This window comes from Coregonus lavaretus (genome assembly GCF_964263955.1).
Source record: "Coregonus lavaretus genome assembly, chromosome: 31".
In the NCBI taxonomy this organism is placed as follows: Eukaryota; Metazoa; Chordata; class Actinopteri; order Salmoniformes; family Salmonidae; genus Coregonus; species Coregonus lavaretus.
This window is the reverse complement of record NC_140018.1, coordinates 21964299-21988224: the sequence shown is the minus strand read 5'-3', so window position 1 is coordinate 21988224 and position 23926 is coordinate 21964299. Positions and strand designations below refer to the sequence as shown.

The following is a 23926-nucleotide window of genomic DNA, read 5'->3' as shown; positions in this document are numbered from 1 at the left end:
GCAGATCTCTCTGGGTTGCCTTTAATGCTATTTGTACCCACCACCTGCATATCTTCTGCAGCGAGGGATTCTGACTGGAGATTTGTGATGTTTTCTATCACATTCACAGCGGGCTTCAATTCAACTACCTTTTTACCTTTTTTCTATCTTCAAAGTTTGAATTGTTATGAATTTCTTATAGACTTCTTTTGAGACTTACACTTTTTCTTAGTTGGTGATCCTTTAACACACAACACCATAGATAAACACTAAGATTATGCCCACACATATACACATTTGAGTAAAAACTGTTGGGTTGTCACTCCTTGCATCCATGGCTTTGACTGTAAATTTGAGAGTGGTTACATTTTCACAGCCTCATCCGTCAGTTTCCAAACAGTGGCAGGGTCAGGTGTTGAAATTACAGATTGGGCCTTTAAATGGTTGGGATCAAGTCTTCAACTAAAATCCATGCACACCTGTTAGCAAAATTAATCACTGAAAGCATTAAGCCTTTTTTAAGGACAGGTAATTTTATTCCTTCTTCTAGACACTGTAAACATACAAATCAGGGTTTGTTTGCACACTTGACAAGGTGTTAATGGCACACAGACTGACCAGCAGAGCAGCATCTATGTTTTTTGGCACAAGGATACTCCTCGTCACTGTAATACGTCCCTGCCAACTGTCCCTAAGACAGTTCTGTGTCTATGGTCGGGCTGAAGCTGAGGTATATTAAAGTAAATATTTAATGTTTATGGAAATACTATTTTTAATGTCCTTCTCTGTCAATCACTGTATTTTTTATTTATTTGGGAGCCAAGAGAGTATTTGATTTTGTCTGAGTGAAATTAATATTTTCAAGGGTTTACATAGCACACTACATAAAGACAAGTGTCTCTATTGCTAAGCTACTGTATTGGTGTGTCAATTTTGTTTTCTGTAGTCAAGGACATCAATTTCAGGAATCATTGCAATTTACTGATAACTCTTCAAGTCTTCAGAACATTTTCTTGCTAACAATTCAAGCTTCTTTTAAAGTGTCTCTTTTTCTGAGAATCTAATCGTTTTTCCTGTATAAAAGGGATGACTGATTCTGAGATAAAAAAATATATAAACTCAAGGACAATACAGGGTAGTATGCCTCTGGGATGAATGAGTCTCTTCACCTTAATATTCAGTGAAAATCTCACATGGGACTCATCTTCCACACTTTTCATTAGTCTCAAGTATTGATTTAAGATGTGTTTAAAATTCTCTTCAAATTAACTCCCTGTAACAGATACATAAATTAGAAGTGAATCTTCACTAGTATAATTTCCTTAGCTGAGAAACGGTTCAGGTCTCATCAGACGGTGAGAAAGAGCTCAGCACATGAAGCTGCTGAACATCAGCATGGTAAAGGTTAGACGCTTACAGTGTTACACCTCAGGGTTCACGCCATTATCTCATTGAGCACTTCCTTTTAGTTAAGTGTTTGGTGCCTCTCTCTCTCACTCCATCTCTCAAAGAGAGACAGCTGCCTGCAAATATCACCATTAAGGATCCATAAAAAAGGTATTATGGGCGGAATAGTCCAAATGTAATTTCATAGTTCTTATGTCATCCAAGTAAAGTGTTAAGTTTGTTATATTATTTACAGTTTGGCTAAATTAATCGTATTAACTACTATCCAATACCTACTGGAAGTGTTATGTTGTTGGGTATTTTGAGACTTTATGCATCATCAGTGGTAAGTCTCACCAGTAGTATTTCCTCACAACAACACTAACTACAACTTTGGATCCATGTGAACCAAACTGAATGAAAAAGGATAGTCATGGGCAGTTCCACAGTAACAGATTGATACACATTTACTTGAAGAACAGTACATTTTGGTAACATAATGATGGTTTGTTCTGTCATTCTGTTTCTAAACTTTGCATCTGCACTGTTCTTGGAAGTAAATGTGTTTTTGTAAAAATGTCAGTGGAAATTGTTAAAAGTAGTCCTTGTGCATAGAGTTGTATGGTTTGTTTCTTTGCTATCATTGGTTTTTGTTTGACATACATTTTTAATTGAAAAATCTGAGTCTCAGCATCATTCTGTTACGGTGGAATTGCCCTCATTCTTTGGCCTGCAACTGTGCAAAAGTGTGCAACAACAAACCCCACAAATTGAAAACACATGGAACGGATGCCAACCCCCACAATGACACCATGTTCACTTCAGCTGCTTTATTCATGTTTGCAAATTAAAATAGAATAAATTAACAATTTTCTTCTAAAAAAATTTACAAAAATACTGTCAAACTTTCCTGGAAAGCTTCAACACAGTAGTATTGCCTTATATTGCATACACTAAATAAGCACAGTGGTGTCGATTCTGAGGACTGATGAGGAACAAGACGTCCTGTGAAATTATACTCTCTACCTTGACAACATTCCACACTGTTTATTGTCCACACATGAAAGACGGGGGGGGGGGGGGTCGGATATTTAAGCGAGGAGTATCCCTTTTCCAAATACTATTTTTTTTTCTCTCTTTCTAACAGACATTGTTCCCATTTAAGCATGTGGAAAATACCCACACCTCAACACATCACCCCATCTGTTATTGAAGGATCCACATCTCTGTAAAGACATGCGAGTTCCATTCCTACCATTAACCTTGACAATATCAGAGAAAACCAAGTTAACTCACAGTGCATCCTGGCTGTGATACAAGCAATGTTAAAAAGACATTTGCAGCAGATGAGGAAATTTAAAAAACAAGCACAAGTTGCAGTTTTCTTCCATGATAGACAAATCATTTTACAGCACAGATATCTGGTAAGTATATGGCCACAACATTGTACAGTAAAGTATTGTGGGGAACAATTACACAGTACTTGTCTACAAGCATGTTTCTTAACCACTTCGATCATTTTGAATATGGTTCATTTGCAATTCATAATTATTCAACATTTTCTGTCATCCAAAATGTTTGAAGAAGGCAGGAAAATAAATATACCAAGCACACTATTGTACGGCTCTATTTTCCTCCAGGACTAGTAGGCCTATTCAAATAGGCAGACAACTCTACTCATCTAAAAGGTTTTCTTGATTTCCCATGTTCTGTCGTTCAATTAAAGCTAGAATCCTTAATTAAACAATAACAAAGTGGGCCTAGAGAAATGTAACCAGTCTCAAATTCATAGACAAAGCTATTGGTGCAAGGACTGACCATCTATGATATCAAAATTATAGTTTTAACCATGTTTTGAGGCTATACAGTGTTGTTTACATCAACATTATTTACAAAAAACAAGCTTATCTTTTTGCTTTGGGTGATGAGGTATGACAGTTGAACTAAGCTCATGAGACATTTATAAGTTATATTCTTCAAGAATCAATGGGTATATATAATTAATTTCTAAGTCCAAAAATGGATGTAGCAACTAAGGATTCTAGCTTGAAGTAATGATGCATAGCATGGATGTGAAGATTTGTCCTTTTGACAAAGATTCAATTGAGATTGTAGTGCATTCCTACTTCAAACTAACTAATTTCCATTATGTCTGCAGTATAAATCTATTACCCCAAAATATTTGAGGAATATATAATCTGGTGTAGTACATGTTTGAATGGTTCTCCATTGGTATATTGCAGATCTTCTCTCTCAATGCTCGAGTTTAGGGGACAACAAGGAATGCTTTAAAGTCTGTTTGAGTAGATGACTGTATAAGTCCACTTGGTGAGATTTAACAACTCACTCGGCTTGGCTGTTGCTTACATACAAAGTCTGTCATGAAATCAAACTCGTTCTGTCCTAACCACAGCTCAGGTAGCTCCTTTATTCGGTCCAGCCCCATCTCAATTACCAGAGACATCAAGACCTCCTCATCAATAAAATCCGTGTCAATGACGTTGGGGGGCAGTATTGCTGCAGGCACATGATGCGCTTGTAGAGGCAAACTGGACGTGCTGTGTTTCGCGTTGCTGTCTCTGAACTGTTGTCCTGTCCCGTTAAGTTGATGATTCGCAGGATGCAACTCATGCATATAATGATGGTGAGAGGGGTGTGTATGGTGGCTGTAGTACTGCGTGTTGAGCTTTTGTAACTGCATGCTTGCAGCGAGCTGTCCTTGAGTGGGGACGGCGGCGGCAGGTCCCACAAATTGAGAGCTGTAGCGCGCTCCGGGAGGCATGTTGCTGTTTGGGTGTCCAGCGTTTACGTTTACATTCCCCACAGAATGCCGAATTCCGTGATTAGCTGTTACATTGGCCCCTCCGTAGTGCAAATGATCTCCCATTATACCAGTAGTGTAGCCATGCTGCTGTTGCTGTTGGTGTAGTGGGTTCGAGAACTGCCCCATGCCCATTCTGCGCGCTGGGTGGTGATGGTGGAGACCATTCACAGCTTCAGGGAATCGTCCATGGTTCATTGCCATCATGCGGTCTACCATTCCCCAAGCTGTCACAAATTAAAATACAAACATTACATTTGCATCGACTGGATAAGAAAAAAACATTAGGCTATCCATTAATTTACGCACAATAAACATGAAAACGATTACCACCCAGTAAATAGTTTTGCGGTTAAAGCCTCCAAATTATTATATTAAAAAGTATTTAGAAACATCAATCCATTGCAAAACATTAATATTAGACACTATGCATGTATACAATGTAACTGCAGACTGCAGATTGAATCACAATCAACAGAGCTGCAAGGTTGTATCAAATGTCTCCGTGACATTGTAATTACTTTCCTTTTTTCAGTGAATCAATTTCCGCAGCTCACTCCACTACTCCATACACAAAACTCGCTCTTTACCTCTTTCACGGGATCCCTTGGATGTGGCTCCGCTGTCAGCACAAGGCGAGTGACTGTATCAGTCCAGTTTATGCGATCTCAACTCAGTGAATGCTGTGCATTCTGAAAATCAAGATAGTGTACTTTCAAACTCAGCTCAAAAAAATACAAAAACTGTTTCAACCGCTCTCATCCAGTGCTGATATACAAGCAGTCAGGGGCGGAGCAAGCAGAATCTTGAATCTGACGAGACTAAAGTCTGGATTCAGGATCGCGCAAAACGTGGAGCAGAGTCTTCGCACCAATCGCCTCCGGCGTTCACAGCAGCAACATCGAGGCACATTACCTCATTGCAGCTATTTCTGTTCAAGGCAAGAGTGGCAAACGTGGATTTACATTTCACAGCTTTGGAAAGATCAACATGCATAGAAGCTGTCCCCCACTTTTGCGCATAGAGGTGAAAAAATTACCTCATGGACAGAGGTATACCCCGTGTAGCTCAGTTGGTAGAGCATGGCGCTTGCAACGCCAGGGTTGTGGGTTCGATTCCCATGGGGGGCCAGTATGAAAATGTATGCACTCACTAACTGTAAGTCGCTCTGGATAAGAGCGTCTGCTAAATGACTAAAATGAGTATAATTAATTTACTCTTGTGGCAGAGGTTCAGACCTAAACATGTATTAACTCATGAAATAATATAATTAGGATAAGCATACGTGTATCCACAATTGATCAACCTAAATTTAAAATGAGATACAGTAAACTTAAAAAGTATTGGGACAGTGACACATGTTTTGGCTCTGTACTCCAGCACTTTGCATTTTAAGTGATACAATAACTATGAGGTTAAAGTGCAGACTGTCAGTTTTAATTTGAGGTATTTTCATCCATATCGGGTGAACAGTTTAGAAATTACATAGTCCCCCCATTTTAGGGGACCAAAAGTATTGGGACAAATTCACTTATATGTTTATTAAAGTAGTCAAACATTTAGTATTTGGTCCCATATTCCTCGCACACAATAATTACATTGGAGGGGGGGGGGGGGGGGGGGGGGGTGATATTGGTGCATCTGTAACTCTCACTATGGATGAAAATACCCTATATAATCTGTCCTGGAAAAGCAGGCTATAAGGAGGATATACATAGCATACAGCCCTTTAATAGTCTACTATTTCATTTGAATGACTTAGTATTTTCAGTATTTACAATTTACATGTGAAGTGACACATGAATCCATATTGAACAGTGGAATAAGTCCACTGTCCCTGGAATCCTTGCGCATTCCATGTTTTACAAATATCCAAACGCCTCTGCTGACATGCACTCTGCTTGTAGCAGTTGCCACCAGTGTCTTGAACAGCCAAACTCCTCCATGCTTTGTAAACAAACCTGATCACCTCAACCCTGAAGATGCCCACTGCTGTACACAAAAACATCTACCATGGCTTCTCCTGAGGGTACAAAGCCAGCTATCACACATGGCTCTTAAAGTGACCTCGCAATGATCTGCCTGCCAATTACCAGTGTCACACTTGAGGCAAATTAGCAATGCATGATTGTAAACAGCTTATTATTTTGCAGAATAGTATGTAAATACTAAAGTGATGGTGGCTCATGCATGTGATGATGGCATGATATGTGTGAATGTAAATGAATCTTGGAATTTGCTTGGGTGCAGCTTCATTTTAGCCTGGTTATAATGTAGTAATAGAAATGTAATTCATACGTAGAATTTAACACTGCTACTCTGAGTCACCCTCTCTAATGCTTTTGGATGTACCATATTACTTTTTTTTCACCTCATCACGACAGAGTGACAAACTGTTCTCTTGAGTTCCATTGAGTCTGTTTGGAAACCAGTGTCAACAGAGAGCGAGGGAAGAGGAGCTAGGTATGTGAGTGCACTCAGCTGACAGTGTGAAAATGAAAGGGGCTAGTGAGTGGAGCACACAGTGTGGAATGGGTGGATTCTGTTTCAGTTAGCCATGCTTGGTTAGAAAGTTGAACAGTTTACTCTTTACTCTAGCTGGAGGGAAACTCTTTAGCCGTCGTATGAAAAGTGAGAGCTGGGGATTCGGAGACCTCGGCAGGCGGCCTCTTTGTGAAATGCCATTTGAGTCACAGATCTGGAAAATGGCTGAGGGAAGTAGAAGGGAAGGGAGCCAAAGGAAGGAAATAGAAAACTTGTTTACACATTTAGGGTTGAATCAACGTTGTTTCCTCTATAGAAGCACTCAGGTCTCCATTGCCACTTTTCTTTTAAAAGTAAGCCCTAATAGTTATGATGCTGTATTGTCTCTGGCTACAACTTAAAAGGCATTTGTTGTATTTCCGGTCTCTCACCACATTCCTCCAAGGGACATTGCATATTCTGTTTGGCAAACAAACCCCATGCATTTTACCACCTTAGTTGATATGACTGATATTATTATAAAGTAGAACAAACAATGGTGAACTATTGCCTCTCAGTCATCACAGTAGACTAATACATAATGCCTATAGTGCAGTTCTGTACATAATGATAAAAGAGACTCTTAATGCCTGGCTTTTCCCCCAGCCAGCCAGCGTCTTGTATACCCATGCTTCTATCCTTTTACTAATTGGTCTATCCTTTTCAAATGTACAGTTTTCTTCCCCTTTCCAGCTGTTGAATGTGGAGGGACAATAGCATTCCTCAGTGGTTTAATCCCAACGTCATGCCTCACAACCCCAGTGGGGAATAGAACTAATGAGCCTACACCCATTTAACCATACAGTATGTTGGAAACCTATTGCACATTTGTGCCACTAGAAATCACCCGGGTGCTCTGGCTGGCTCTCTTTGTTTGAAAGGAAATGCGACCTGCTTTATTAATGTTTTAATGGGCTGTTCACTGTTTAATTCATTGGGCATATTTTATTTCCCTTCCTTTTCATCAGTTGCAAAAAAATTGAAGACCCAAAAACCACACCATCCCCCCTAAATCCACTGTGGTGTGACATTATACTCATCTCTTTAGAAGCGCCTGCATTTTTATTTACTGCTGTGCAGTGCAACCAACCAACCAGTAAACCCAGTTGGGCCATTATGATTTCAATGAATCAGAAAGTACTGCTTTATGCCTCTTAATCAATCAGAGAAAGAAGGTTGCAATAGTTTCCAATAGCACAATTCCATCATTAAGCACAGTAAACTAGTATCCAGCTGAGCCCTCTGGATAAGACTTCCATACAGCCAAACGCTGTGGTTTTAGCTAGGCCTGCACATCCAGGTATTAAACCTCCGTCTTACAGGTATTAGGCTCTACTGTTGTGGTCTGTTCTGACTGACCATTTGCAGCTATATTAAACCTGCCTGTGGATACGGCTCTCCAAGGCACTTGATCAGTCTGAGGGCAACCAGGAGTAGACCTAATCATTGATTTGGTTGGGTTTAATGTGTGTGTGTTAGAGGGGGATACTGTGTCTGTCCATGTGTCTGTGTGTGCATGCAAAGTACAGATTTTCACACTATTCGATGGATTTCTTTGATCAAAGGATTGTGTTTTTTCAAACCATGTTAATGTGTGTTATAAATATATTCTCACTAGATAATCTCTTCAACAAGGGATGTAAATGATGATAAATGTCAAAGATCATGAAGAGATGCCGTTACAACTCTCTAACCTCTTTACATGATATGCTTACAAGCAGCATGGCCAGCTCATTTCCTCTTGTTCACAACCCGTTAGCTTCACTCCCTTGAACTAAGCAAAAAAGTCAAAATATTAGCCAAGCTATGTGATCAACAACTCAGCTGTAGCAATATGAGTGCGTGGACACCAGACTGCAAGCATGTGAAGAAACAACTTTTAGAAAATAAACTCTCTCAATTGACCTGTAATGCTGCAACGCTTTCAACGATTGGGTGGCAGGGCTTCGCTCAAATTTCACATTACAGTTGCTACTTGCTACAGGCTGTAAAAGAGCCTGCTCTGTGTTTGTGTTACATGGTCTGTGTGGCTGACTGGCCACTTCTCCCTCTGCAGAAAGGTCTTATTCTCCGGCTGGAGTGGCATAAACAAATAGGTGGCCAGGTGCACCTGCTGTAATCTGAGGTTAAATAGTAACTTGAAAGTGAAAGTTGCCAGGGCAAAGGAGCAGAGCCAAGACAGCAGCACATGGATAAACTATGTGTCACCTCTCTCTCTCTCTCTCTCTCTCTCTCTCTCTCTCTCATTCTTTCTCTCTCATTCTTTCTCTCTCTCTAAACATCAAGAAAACTGTCTGTCTGCCACATAAATAACACTATTTATTTTTTATTGAGCCTCATGGGTGGGGTATATATTGTACATTCATGAATTATATATTATCTTTATTTCTTTATTAGCTGTCTGTCTCAAGCTCTTATGAAACTTACAGTGGGAAAATATTGTACATGTTCAGATGACATATTTGCTTGTACAGTATTTACATCACCTTGTTGGTATTGGTATACTCTACTTGTTATTTTTGACTTATATTTATTGTTCAAGACTGAGACTGCACATAATGGTTGAAGAATTTCAACCTACAGAAGCCTATATTTCTTTAAAACCCTCCCGTTGTCCTAGGGTCAAAATGACCCGCCACTGTGTTGAACCAACTTTATTACATTTTTATATTTTTGGGATCATTTGTGAGAAGGAGGCAGTGAGAAAGTATCACTGCCTCCTTCTCACAAATGATCAAAAAAATATAAAAATTAAATAAAGTTGGTTCAACACAGTGGCGGGTCATTTTGACCCTAGGACAACGGGAGGGTTAAACCTTGGACTGCTTTCATTGCAACATGTTTTTTGTTTACTATCTCACCCTTGTGTGTCACCAGAAATGGCTGAAGCGGGGGAAAAAAACAGTATTTTAGCCGGTTATAAAATGTCAGCATTTGAAAATAAACACAACACACTTTCAGTCAGCTTTAGTTATGTTGTGGATAAAACATGCCCATTTGTATATGGTCATAATGAGAGAGAAGAAGCTGCTTTGAGTCGTCTTCTGTCAGCTCTAATTAAAGAGTGAGCTTGAGTGTCAGATGAATCTGTATCTGGTGCTGTGGCTGAAGGGCTTTAGTTTTTATAAAGCTCACAACCACACAATACTTTAAAAGCATTGATTGTTGTCTACTGGAATATAGCCTACCCTGTACTGCTATTTGACTGTAAAATACACCATCTCTTGGTCATCCCTCATAGAGGAGGACTCTCCACTTGACTAGCTGCTCCTTGAAGGAGGTGCCTTGTAGTATCAGATTTCATAAATAAATAAATAAATAATATGCCATTTAGCAGACGCTTTTATCCAAAGCGTCTTACAGTCATGCGTGCATACATTTTTGTGTATGGGTGGTCCCGGGGATCGAACCCACTACCTTGGCGTTACAAGCGCCGTGCTCTACCAGCTGAGCTACAGAGGACCACATGTTCTAGATGGATAATCACTGCGTCCCTCATTCATCAAATGATTGTATTCACATATATGAGCGTAAAGTAAACGCATTGTCTTTTTACCCTCATAAACGTACTGTACAATCAATGCCATCACTTTTTTTTTAACCTTATTGGTGCTCCACCTCACACGTCTCCCCTCACCCCTCATTTGTAAAGTAACTTACATACTTCAAGTCAACATGCATCAATCAAACAGAGCTTGTTCCTATCTGTCCTTCCTCTAAGTTAATTGTATCCCTAAGCTGACTGGTTCACTGTGTATTAATGTCCTTTCATGCTATTCCAAATTTCAGTGTGCATGCTGTTAGGCCAGAAGGTGTTTCTATGTTGGGGTTTTGCAGCAAGGCTTTACACTCCTTCCCATGCAGTCCCAGTCCCAGTCCCACCCCTGTGATATGAGCTCCGTGCTCCAAAACAGCCTGCAGGGTCAGGGGGGTCAGGCGTACCAGGAATGTGTACATGTGACCACCACGCTGCGCTACGTTCGGCTCTGCTCCACGTTCGGCTCTGCTCCTCTCTCTCTCTCAGTGAGACGCGGCTGCTGGCTGGGGACTTTCATTTGTTTCATTATGCAAACACAGGATGTTTACACACTCCAGAGCCAATTCGCCCCCAATGTTACCATAAATCAATTAACTTTGGGTTCGAGCTGGGCTCTGATCATGGACGAGCAGAGGGAAGGCTTGAGCAGGAGTTTCGCAACACCTCTGCTCCGGATTGCTTCAGAGCTTTTTATTATTAATGGGTTTATGTTATGTGTTGATGGCATCATTATGGAGTTCCCCCTCCTGTGCTTGTCCTTGCTGTGTTGGGCTGTCAAAGGAGGCTCTGAGGGAGAGAGCTCTGATACCTCCATGTGATTTTAAATCCATACAGAAAAACTACAAAGAACCTGTGGAGATAGAAAACTGGGAGTTTATAGTGGATTAACAAATGTATATGATTCCTACCTCCCTGGATTGGATCACTTATCATATCAATTACTCGTAGTCAGCTACTTCTCTAATGATCCACATGCTGCCATCTCTCTCCCTTTTGGATGAAGCATTAGTTCCTTTTCAATGTCCTCTTCTCCCTCTTTCCCCATTTTGGAATAGTTTATTGCAATTCAGATACAGCATTCAAGACAGAATATGTAAACTACTGACTACCATATGTAAATATATTTGTGCTTATTCTCACATTTTGGTCTCAAATGAATGTAACATTAACACTTGTAGCATCTATAAAAGCAAATGAAAAAAATCTGTAGCAAATAAACAAAATGTGTTTTGATCATGTCTCCCTGTTACTACATGACTGTGATGCTGTCTGATGGCTGTGTAACTCAGCGTTGCCAAACGATTGTGGAATTCCAACAGACTGGCAAGACCAGTCCTGTGCTCGATTCACACTGGCATAACAGAACTGCAGGGTCAACACCAAAATTCCACATGGCTTGACAAATTGGACTGCGGTGTATGAGATTGTGGCACAACCTATATTGTGCAGTTGTTACCTCACACTACTAGTGCTATTTCAGAAAACTCACTTAGCTCTCCGCACTAGATCTTTTTTTACATGTCTGTATTTATGTAGTGTTGGGTAGCACTTTATAATAACTCCACGTATTAAAGCATTTGTAATGGATTAGTAAATAGTTTATTAATCATTTATTAATCATTACTCCATTCATACAATGTTGAATATAGGTCCTTATAAACCATTTACTAATCATTAGTTAAGTCTTTTTACGTGGCCTCATCTAAAGTGTGGGCTATTTATACTTTATAAATATTTGTAAGGTTGATTTTGCAAATACGGGCACTTTTGGATGTTAAATGTTTAAAAAAAAATCAAACGTCTCGAAACTGCTTTTCATCTATCTGAATATTTTCTTCACTTTGTCTGGAAACAAGATCTAATAGTGGCGGAGACCATACTATTTAAGAATATAACGATTTTTATCGGTTTCCCCAATTACCCGAGGGGAAATGTCATTACCACCAGGTCATAAAATTTGCTATTTTAGTTGAAAGGAAATTACAGAAATTGTTCCTAAGGTATTTTCTATAACATTTCACATTCATTTTATTTTTTCATGTTTTCTTTTACTAATTGGAAGTTTTCTTAATTATATGTATTCATTTTGTATCATGTTTAAATGTCCATATATGCCTTGATGATCCTCAGAAACATTTATTTACCACATCAAAATCTTAATATTTTACATTATTGTAGGAATTATCTTAAGAACAAGCATACGTGAAAAATCATCAATATCATTTGTAATTGAATACACCTTTGCCTCAAAAATATGTACCGTGATGGGAATGATTTAGCGTTGTGGTAATGACAGAGTGTGGTGGAAATGACATTTCATATAAAACAACTGATGAAAAATACCATTAAACATTTTAATGTCACAGTTGTACATGTTTAATTTCATTGAAGATATAGAACAGACCATTCGTTCCAATTCAGCCCAAAGGTGTTCGATGGGTTGAAGTCAGGGGTCTGTGCAGGCCAGTCAAGTTCTTCCACACCGATCTCAAAAAACAATTTCTGTATGGACCTTGCTTTGTGCACAGGGGCATTGTCATGCTGAAACAGGAAAGGGTCTTTCCCAAAACTGTTGCCACATGGTTGGAAGCACAGAATCGTCTAGAATGTCATTGTATGCTGTAGCTTTAGGATTTTCCTTCACTGGAACTAAGGGGCCTAGCCCAAACCATGAAAAACAGCCCCAGACCATTATTCCTCCTCCACCAAACTTTAAAGTTGGCACTCTGCATTGGGGCATCCGCCAAACCCAGATTTCTGTCTTCGGACTGCCAGATGGTGACGCGTGCTTCATCACTCCAGAGAACGCGTTTCCACTGCTCCAGAGTCCAATGGCGACTAGCTTTACACCACTCCAGCTGACGCTTGGCATTGCGCATGGTGATCTTATGCTTGTGTGCGGGTGCTTCGCCATGGAAACCCATTTCATGAAGCTCCCGACTAACAGTTATTTTGCTGATGTTGCTTCCAGATGCAGTTTGGAACTCGGTAGTGAGGGTTGCAACCGAGGACAGATGATCTTTACACACTACATGCTTCAGCACTCAGCGGTCCCGTTCTGTGAGCTTGTGTGGCCTACCACTTCATGGCTGAGCAGTTGTTGCTCCTAGACGTTTCCACTTCCAAGAACAGCACTTAAAGTTGACCGGGGCAGCTCCTGCAGGGCAGAAATTTGACGAACTGACTTGTTGGAAGTCACTGAGCTCTTCAGTAGGGGCTATTATACTGCCAATGTTTGTCTATGGAGATTGCATGGCTGTGTGCTCGATTTTATACACCTTTCAGCAACAGGTGTGGCTGAAATAGCCGAATCCACGAATTTAAAAGGATGTCCACATACTTTTGTATATATAGTGTATTTGCTTGTCCTCTCCTTGATTGATTTAGGGGGCATCATATAGAAAAATCTAAAATAAATAATTTAAGTCAGTAATAACCATAGTAAGTCACATAAATAGACATCAAAATCACTCAATCATCCTAGCATAAAGCAATTTGTAATGGTCTTATTTCGCAAATAAGTGTTACATTTCAACTTAACCATGATAATATTTGTAATTTGTGTGTCTTTTCAGGTCTTAAGGTAAGTAAAAATTGATACATTTTGTCATTACCATCACATCCTGTCCTTACCATCACAGTTCATTATGTGGTGTTCATGACGTGTGGTGGGAATGACATTTTTACAGTATTTGGTCATAAATAGCAGGGATTCTAGCATGCTAACTCCAGTTGAACAGCTAGCATACAATGTATCCTAAATATACATAATTAAAACATAATTTCAAAAATCTATTATAGCCTATTTGATAATTAAAATATTAAATAGGTCCATTCAATATTTTCTAATTATCAATACTTTTGTAAGTGTAATACATAGCAGAATGTCAAAACTTTGGGTGTGAGACAGGACAAAAACAGTGCAAAACAGTGAAATCCAGACATGAAATGCTTTATAAAATAAAAAACGTATTGAAAGCTGAAAAAAAAAGTTTACGGTTATTTTAGTCTCTACTTAATGGATGTGAGAAAAAATAAGCTAAATGAACATTTTATCTAAAAATCTAACCCTGAGAGTCAAAAAGGTCCGTATTTGCACACCCATAACTGTTTTGCCTGACCAGTGAAATGTTTTGCGAAGGCGGAGACGTCGCAAACCGGAACTCCCAATTTCTAACACGTATGGGCGAGCGGCGGCCACTGATTGGCTGAATACCCAGGGTGCGAGACGGTTGGAGTTATCAACAAAGCAGCATGACAGTTTTTGAACTACCAGTAGTTTCTTTGAGAAGATACAGTATACAAAGCGATCTGTGCATTTGAACAACAGCATAAATACACCTATTTAACTTTTGCATGTGAAATACCGAATGACCACTGCTGTACATGTTGCCACTGTTTTGAACAGATTAGTTTATACTATTTAGAACGAGCAGCCAGCTCACAAACGAATGAGTGCACCAAGGAGAACACAACAAGCATACAGATGCAGTAAGTGAAAACACATTGTCAAACTGGGGATAGCTAGCTAACATAATGTCACAAAGCATAATGCGCTAGCCAGTTACCGTTTATTCTGAAATAACTTAATATTTCCGAGTTAGTTAGATATGAGTTTAGAAAGACTTGAAATTGGCATGGGAGCTAACTACAGTGAGGGAAAAAAGTATTTGATCCCCTGCTGATTTTGTACGTTTGCCCACTGACAAAGACATGATCAGTCTATAATTTTAATGGTAGGTTTTTTTGAACAGTGAAAGACAGAATAACTACAAAAAAAATCCAGAAAAACGCATGTCAAAAATGTTATAAATTGATTTGCATTTTAATGAGGGAAATAAGTATTTGACCCCCTCTAAATCAGAAAGATTTCTGGCTCCCAGGTGTCTTTTATACAGGTTGAGCTGAGATTAGGAGCACACTCTTAAAGGGAGTGCTCCTAATCTCAGCTTGTTACCTATATAAAAGACACCTGTCCACAGAAGCAAAATCAAATCAGATTCCAAACTCTCCACCATGGCCAAGACCAAAGAGCTCTCCAAGGATGTCAGGCACAAGATTGTAGACCTACACAAGGCTGGAATGGGCTACAAGACCATCGCCAAGCAGCTTGGTGAGAAGGTGACAACAGTTGGTGCGATTATTCGCAAATGGAAGAAACACAAAATAACTGTCAATCTCCCTCGGCCTGGGGCTCCATGCAAGATCTCACCTCGTGGAGTTGCAATGATCATGAGAACGGTGAGGAATCAGCCCAGAACTACACGGGAGGATCTTGTCAATGATCTCAAGGCAGCTGGAACCATAGTCACCAAGAAAACGATTGGTAACACACTACACCGTGAAGGACTGAAATCTTGCAGCACCCGCAAGGTCCCCCTGCTCAAGGAAGCACATATACAGGCCCCTCTGAAGTTTGCCAATGAACATCTGAATGATTCAGAGGAGAACTGGGTGAAAGTGTTGTGGTCAGATGAGACCAAAATCGAGCTCTTTGGCATCAACTCAACTCGCCGTGTTTGGAGGAGGAGGAATGCTGCCTATGACCCCAAGAATACCATCCCCACCGTCAAACATGGAAGTGGAAACATTATGCTTTGGGGGTGTTTTTCTGCTAAGGGGACAGGACAACTTCACCGCATCAAAGGGACGATGGACGGGGCCATGTACCGTCAAATCTTGGGTGATAACCTCCTTCCCTCAGCCAGGGCATTGAAAAAGGGTCGTGGATGGGTATTCCAGCATGACAATGACCCAAAACACACGGCCAAGGCAACAAAGCAGTGGCTCAAGAAGAAGCACATTAAGGTCCTGGAGTGGCCTAGCCAGTCTCCAGACCTTAATCCCATAGAAAATCTGTGGCGGGAGCTGAAGGTTTGAGTTGCCAAATGTCAGGCTCGAAACCTTAATGACTTGGAGAAGATCTACAAAGAGGAGTGGGACAAAATCCCTCCTGAGATGTGTGCAATCCTGGTGGCCAACTACAAGAAACGTCTGACCTCTGTGATTGCCAACAAGGGTTTTGCCACCAAGTACTAAGTCATGTTTTGCAGAGGGGTCAAATACTTCTTTCCCTCATTAAAATGCAAATCAATTTATAACATTTTTGACATGCGTTTTTCTGGATTTTGTTGTTGTTATTCTGTCTCTCACTGTTCAAATAAACCTACCATTAAAATTATAGACTGATCATTTCTTTGTCAGTGGGCAAACGTACAAAATCAGCAGGGGATCAAATACTTTTTTCCCTCACTGTAACTGGCTAGCTGCTTATCAGAGGTAGATAACTGGTTAATTTGACCAAAAAATCGACCAAACTATTTCTCAAAGTTTCTCAAAATGACTGTAGCTGGCTAATTTATTTGATCATGTTTTGTGATACACCAGTTTTATGCTGTTTGAGTCCACACAACATGTCACCCTGTCACCTACAGTAGAACCTGATAAACAACATCAGGAGGAAACAATAACATTGGCCATGCTTTTTTGTCCTACCAGATCCGCAATGAGAAGGTTCTAGCTAGTGTATTTCTCTGTCCTTCAACTCTTGTTGGATGTAGTTGTCCGGTTTATCAGGTCCCAGGCTCCCTTGACTGTTATGATTATTTATTTACAAGTTAATTACAATTAACTTTTTGCTTTAGTTCCATCTGTACCTGATAGAGCAGATATACTATAGTCTCACGTGCAGAAGTAAGCCGACTCATTGGGAAGAGGAGACAAGAGCAGACGCAAAAGTTCTGACTGAACGGACGCACATTTGAGCGCCCCAGGACGGTCCATTTACTTTCTGCTGTTATAAGTTATGCTATGAAATCCTGCGATTTCATTGTGACCGTTCCCCCTCATAGCAAATAGTTGGCAACCCAATCCAAGCAATGTTCACACGGCCTGTGCACCCACAGAGACGGAGCTGCGCAAAGTAGTAAGTAAGTGAACAACTTGTTTTAAACAATATTTTTGAAACAAGAAAATGTACACATTTTCTGCACTTTTATGAGCATTTAAAGCATAATCCATGAATTATATAGTATCTATTTTTTACCAATAACAAGTGGGGCGCCGCCCCTAGCGCCCTAATGGGCGAGCCGCCGCTGGTATGGACCTAGAACTTAATTAAGCAGCTGACCAAATTATGCAAGATTTTAGTTCTGGGTTAACAAGATTAGACTGCTCTAAGGAGTGACTGCAATCCCTTATTTTGGTTTTGGTAGAAAAGTCACTGCCAAGAAATGTTATCATTTTTGGACTAAAAGCTTTATTTTACGCAGCATAGAGTGTGTCTGAATTTACAAATCACACTATTAGTTGTTTATAAATGTGTGAATAACTAGGTTACTAACATGCTGCTGTAAGTCACTCTGGATAAGATCATCTACTAAATGACTCAAATGTAAATGTGATTTATAAATGTGTGAGTAATGATTACTAAATGATGAATAAACTATTTACTAATATATTATAAATGCTTTATTAGGTGGAGTTATTATAAAGTGCTACCTAATGTGGTAATGTTTTTTGCACCATGGAATTTAGGGACTAAAATGGAAATAAGTCTATGACTTTTTTGTGATATCCTGTCACGTTTTTAAAATGTATGTACTGTGTGTGTATATGTGTGTTTTTTTAACTGACAAATAAAATAAATAAATAAATAAATCCAGCTCATGCATGGGAGGAGATCCCCTAAAGAAAAGGGAGGAATTGAGTGAGGTGACATTAGGATGAATGGAAACTTTGAAGTTGTGTCCTGGTATAACCCACAGTCGTCATGGCAGTGCAATAATAGCTTGGTTTATTTTCCCTTCTCTGTTTTCTGTTTACAGTAGTGTAACCTATGAACACACTATGAAAAGAGTCCATCTCCAAAGAAGTGCTGAGCTTTCGTTTAGGGAATGTGGTTAATATGTGATATTACCATATACAGTGGGGTCCGAAATTATTGACAGCCTTGATAAAGATGAGCAATAATGACCGTATAAAATAAATATACTATATTGTATGCTCAACATTTTTTGGGGAAATTATATTATTTTATACTAATACAATTACTCAGAGAAAGACATTTTGTTTAATATTATAAATAAAGTAGTCAAAAGTTTAGTATTTGGTCCCATATTCCTAGCACATAATGGCTACATCAAGCTTGTGACTCTACAAACTTGTTGGATGGATTTGCAGTTCGTTTTGGTTGTGTTTCAGATTATTTTGTGCCCAATAGAAATGAATGCTAAATAATGTATTGTGTAATTTTGTAGACACTTTTATTGTAAATAAGAATAGAATATGTTTCTAAACACTTCTACATTAATATGGAGGCTACCATGATTACAGATAATCCTGAATGAATTGTGAATTTTTAACTAGGCAAGTCAGTTAAGAACAAATTCTTATTTACAAATGACGGCCTACACCATCCAAACCCGGACAACACTGGGCCAATTGTGCGCCGCCCTATGGGACTCCCAATCACGGCCGGTTGTGATACAGCCTGGAATCGAACCAGGGGGTCTGTAGTGACGCCTCAAGCACTGAGATGCAGTGCCTTAGACCGCTGCGCCACTCGGGAGCCCTTGGGAATAATGGAGTGAGAAAATTACACAGAGTCAAAGATCATAACCCCACGACATGCTAACATCCCCATTATTGGTAATGGTGAGAGGTTAGCATGTCTAAATTATTACTTGTTAAAAATATATATTTCTCTGAGCAATTGTATTAGTATAAAATATAATTTCCCCATTTTTTTGAGCATACAATACAGCTCAGTATTGGAATTATTTATTTTATAGTCATTATTTTTCATCTTTATCAAGGGTGTCAATAATTTCAGACCCCACTGTATATACATTTATGGACGGACGTTATGCATTGAACAAACCATACAGCACAGTCTGTATGACTTACACTGAGTGTACAAAACATTATGCTCTTTCTATGACATAGACTGACCAGGTGAATGCAGGTGAAAGCTATGATCCCTTAAGGTGTTCCTAATGTTTGGTACACTCAGTGTATATCTCACAAAGACAAAATGCTTAGAACAAAACATACTTCTAATTGGCTGCATTTATTTCACTGTCTACAATCTAGCGCACATCTCAAATAAAAAACAACAAGATAAGGAATGACCACTTTGTTTTTCACCCACTAATCCATGAGCGTTTTTCTCATCCCAAGTACGTCCAGAATATTTTCCCCATCACCTAGCTGAGAGCAGCATGATAGGTAAACATTGAGGTAATCCACAGATAAAAAAGAGAGAGAGCAACTTCCCCTGGTCTCCAAGCAACAAGAGCCATTGGAAATTAATACTCTATCCGACACTCTGGAATTGACAGTGTACTGGTAGCTACCCTGAATGTAATTGCCAGCCTCAAGGTATTAAATTAAGCTGTGTGGCTCTAGCTGAAATGTTGGCGATATTACTTAACTTTCCCAGACATCAAGCACTCAGGCATTTCACACACTATCCTACACATGTGCACATTTTATGGCATGTAATAGTGGAACGATTAACTATCCTCTTTTGTAAATACTACTGTAAATACAGAGCCATTAACACTCCAGCACAATTAGGAATTCACACGAAGGACATGGATGTTGTTTGTGTTTAGGTGGCCATATGGTGTGTCAATATGCAGCAGTAACATGTCATGAGCAAACACATTAGAAACCCATTGACATACACACGTGAGATAAGGGCCACTAAGATTATAGTTTGCTTTCCTTTGATTTATGTGATCAATTGATTTCAGTAAGTGTGGATTTACAGTGGAGGATCCTCAGAGGAGGAAAGGGAGGACCATCGTCCTCAGTGAATTTCATAAAAATAAAAATAGTGAAACATTAAAAAAGTTATCCTTTTTAGAAACAACTATACTAAACATTCACGTCACCAAATCATTTATTAAAACACAATGTTTTGCAATGAAGGTCTACAGTAGCCTCAACAGCACTCTGTAGGGTAGCACCACAGCTAGTTTCCGTCCTTTTCTGGGTACATTGATTTTAATACAAAACCTAGGAGGCTCATAGTTCTCACCCCCTTCCATAGACTTACACAATAATTATGACAACTTCCGGAGGACGTCCTCCAACCTATCAGAGCTAATGTAGCATGAACTGACATGTTGTCCACCCAATCAAAGGATCAGAGAATGAATCTAGTACTGAAAGCATAAGCTACAGCTAGCTAGCACTGCAGTGCATGAAATGTGGTGAGTAGTTGATTCAAAGAGAGAGAAAGACAATAGTTGAACAGTTTTGAACAAAATGATTTCTTCAAAAATGAAGGAGAAGCAAGAGAGAGAGAGAGAGAGAGAGAGAGAGAGAGAGAGAGAGAGAGAGAGAGAGAGAGAGAGAGAGAGAGAGAGAGAGAGAGAGAGAGAGAGCAGTTACACCGGGGCCCGCCGGTGTAACTGCTAAACTGCTTGCTGACTATACACTGTACTGCATGATTGTGGTGGGTTTACTAACGCGTTAGCTACTTGAACTATGTTGACTATGACGTTAGCTAATATGGTGACAACGATGTAGGCTGTGTGTAGCGGTTAGTGGTTATGATGTTAAATTTTTTTTGCCTGGTCACAGACAGCTGATGTGTTGTGCACTGAAGTCCACAAGCGAAGGGAAAAGGTGATAGGAGGAGAGCGTGTAGATGCGAGAAGGAATGAATGAGCAAAGTGATCATGCTGTTTGTATGTGGCTGCTATGAAAGTGACAATTTTTTACACCATTTTAATTGAAAACAATAACAGTAAGGTACTTAATTGTTAACCAGAAATTTTTTGATATTGAGATAAAAACTGCTGCATTGGACCTTTAATAAAATATGTTGTCCTTTTTGTTAACCTTTAATGTGAATGATCTCAAAACGTGTAAACTCAGATTTATCTCATGTTCACATATGTTGTAGCTTAGACCCTATTTTACATCATCTGAGGTGTTCGTGTTGTGCCCGTCATCGGTTTAGATACAACATACTCTTGAATACAGGGTGGGTGTCATTTCAATCATACAAATATAATTAATTGAACTCTCTTCAGATCACCGCAATTTAGCAGGTGCACCATTTACATTTAATTGAAACTTTAACTTCCAACTACTACAGAAAGATGGCCGACCGGTCCACCCACTGTCGAACATTGACTTGAATGTCTATTCCATTATGTGTATTTCTATGATTTCAATAGGTTTCCTATGGAAGATTGACAGTTTAATTTAAAACAATGGATATTCCCACTCAAGTCAACATTCTCTGATGTGTGGACCTCCAACCATCTTTGTGGTACCATTTGAAAGTTGAAATTTCATTTGTATTCACATTTTAGTACATCTATCAGCTAAAACATGACACCCACCTTGTATTCTAGAGTATGCTGTGTCTCAAATGATGGTGGGCACAACACAAAAACCTCAGATGATGTAAAATAGGGTGTAAGCTACAACATACAGGTAACTGCCAAAATAAAGGAAACACTTGAGTAAATGAGGGATACAAAGTATATTGAAAGCAGGTGCTTCCACACAGGTGTGGTTCCTGAGTTAATTAAGCAATTAAGATCCCATCATACTTAGGGTCAAGTATAAAAATGCCCAGTTGCCCATTATTTTGGCTACAATGGCTAGAAGAAGAGATCTCAGTGACTTTGAAAGAGGGGTCTCAAAGGAGCATAGGGGGTTTAAAGGGGGTTTGTGTGTGTGTCTCAGGAGCGATTCTGGAGCGGCGCTTGAGACAGCATTTTCCACCACCATCAACAAAACACCAAATTATTGAATTTCTCGTGGAAGAATAGTGTTGCACCCCTCCAATAGAGTTCCAGACACTTGTAGAATCTATGCTAAGGTGCATTGAAGCTGTTCTGGCAGCTCGTGGTTTCCCAATGCCCTATTAAGACACTTTATGTTTCCTTTATTTTGACAGTTACCTGTTTATGAACATGACAAAAATCAGAGATTACGCATTTTTTTGATAATTGAAGTTAAAGGTTAAAAAAAGTCATAAAAAATAAATAAAAATCTCAATAAATTATGAAACTGTTTGACAACCCTGTTTACAAGCTTTCAAATGATATTAAACTCAACCGTTTATCTTTTTTAATGACTACATGAATGGGTGGGGTAGGGTGGGGTATGCAAAATAGGTCAACTTTAAGCACCTCTATCTCCTGAATGTTTTGGTATTCAAGTCCAAAAAGTCACTTTCTGACCACTTCTACCATGGGCAAACATTGTATGGAAGGTTTCATTCAAATCAAAAGGGGTGCAGTCAGAAAGTGACAGAAATCATATGTAACGACCCCCCCAGTGAGTTTGTTCTGCTTACCCAATCCCCCTTTAAGAAGCTATTGGACAACAGAGTTGTATAGGAAAACATAATGTACACAATGACTGCATAGCTTATTGCATTCCCTGTTTAACATTTACATTTTAGTCATTCAGCAGACGCTCTTATCCAGAGCGACTTACAGTTAGTGAGTGCATACATTTTCATACTGGTCCCCTATGGGAATTGAACCCACAACCCTGGCATTGGAAACACCATGCTCTACCAACTGAGCTACACGGGACTAACACAAGACATTTGACATTTCACTAACTTCTTGCTATCTAATACCAAGCAGACATAAATTGCTATTGTTAAAGGGTTGTTTGATTCGCCTTGGAAGATTCCAGCGTGGCATTGTAACTCAGCTTGAGGCCCAGTTTGAGTTAATGAGATTAAGGAGTTTTTTGTCCTTAATTTTACCAGAGTAATAATTAGCTTCATCTCAGCAGCTTGATTAGAGCAGTGTAGGCTGCTCTCCCATATTTAGCCCTCGCTGCCTGTCGCCTCTCCTCTCTCAAACGTTGCCAGGCAACTGCAGCAGAACATCATGTCAAATGTTTACTGCAACAAAACTTGCAGGATGACTCACTTCTCTCTCGCTCATCAAATAGCAGGTGAAAGGCATTGTTTGGAGACAATTGGGCTTTTTACTTGTAAAAATGTTTCGTTTAAAATGTTTTGGTCAAAGCTGAGAGGCTCTTGTTATTGTGAAAGGCACAGATTTATTTTTGTGTCTTAAAATATATAAATAAGGGTATAACATTCACATGTGATACCACAGACTCCAGAATATTTCACAATCATTGTGCGCTTCAGTGGTTAGAAGGCACTTTATTGGTTGTAATACAGCAATGAATAATATGTCCAGTATACTAAATTGATTGTTTTGTATTATTTCATTTAATGAGGTTGTCATGATCAGGGCAGTAACTTTCAATATTGGAACCAAATGGACTTACTACAAGTTAGAGAGAGGAAACCTTGGGAGGCCATGTCCGGTATCTAACTTCCATTGTGACCTCAGGCGTGCTGTTGCATAAGACAGGAAATACATGGTCATGTAACAACTTCCTTTGAAGCATTGGCTAACTCTAATATGAGTCAATTTCATGTTAAGCTCTGGATTTATTGAAAGGCAAAGTTCAACTCACTGTTAGACCACAGTTTCTCAGCTGGGTGGCTTTTCTCTAGCACTTCAGAAATACTGTTTCTGTTGCTGTTATGAATGGGGTTCCTCACGAGGAAGAAAGACACAGAGTGAGAAAAGTAACAACATTTTTAATAGATGGGGAAGGCACGTCATCCAAGATGAGTTGTGAATACTGCAACGATTGCATTGCGTGCAACG

The 23926-nt window shown here is 39.4% G+C and overlaps 1 protein-coding gene across 1 annotated transcript; it reads right to left on the bottom strand.

Moving 5' to 3' along the window:
- Nucleotides 1-2180: 2180 nt before the first annotated feature.
- LOC311106543 (cbp/p300-interacting transactivator 2-like) lies at nucleotides 2181-4866 on the bottom strand. Its single transcript, XM_084148914.1, has 2 exons — nucleotides 4777-4866; nucleotides 2181-4413 (listed from the first exon to the last, which is right to left on the bottom strand). Exon 2 carries the CDS (start codon nucleotides 4403-4405, stop codon nucleotides 3701-3703), a length of 705 nt encoding a protein of 234 aa, XP_084005040.1. The 5' UTR covers nucleotides 4406-4413; nucleotides 4777-4866; the 3' UTR covers nucleotides 2181-3700.
- Between the last annotated feature and the right edge of the window lie 19060 nt (nucleotides 4867-23926).

Coding starts and splice junctions, on each gene's coding strand:
- LOC311106543 (XM_084148914.1), bottom strand. CDS start 4,405: ATGGTAGACCGCATGATGGCAATGAACCATGGACGATTCCCTGAAGCT.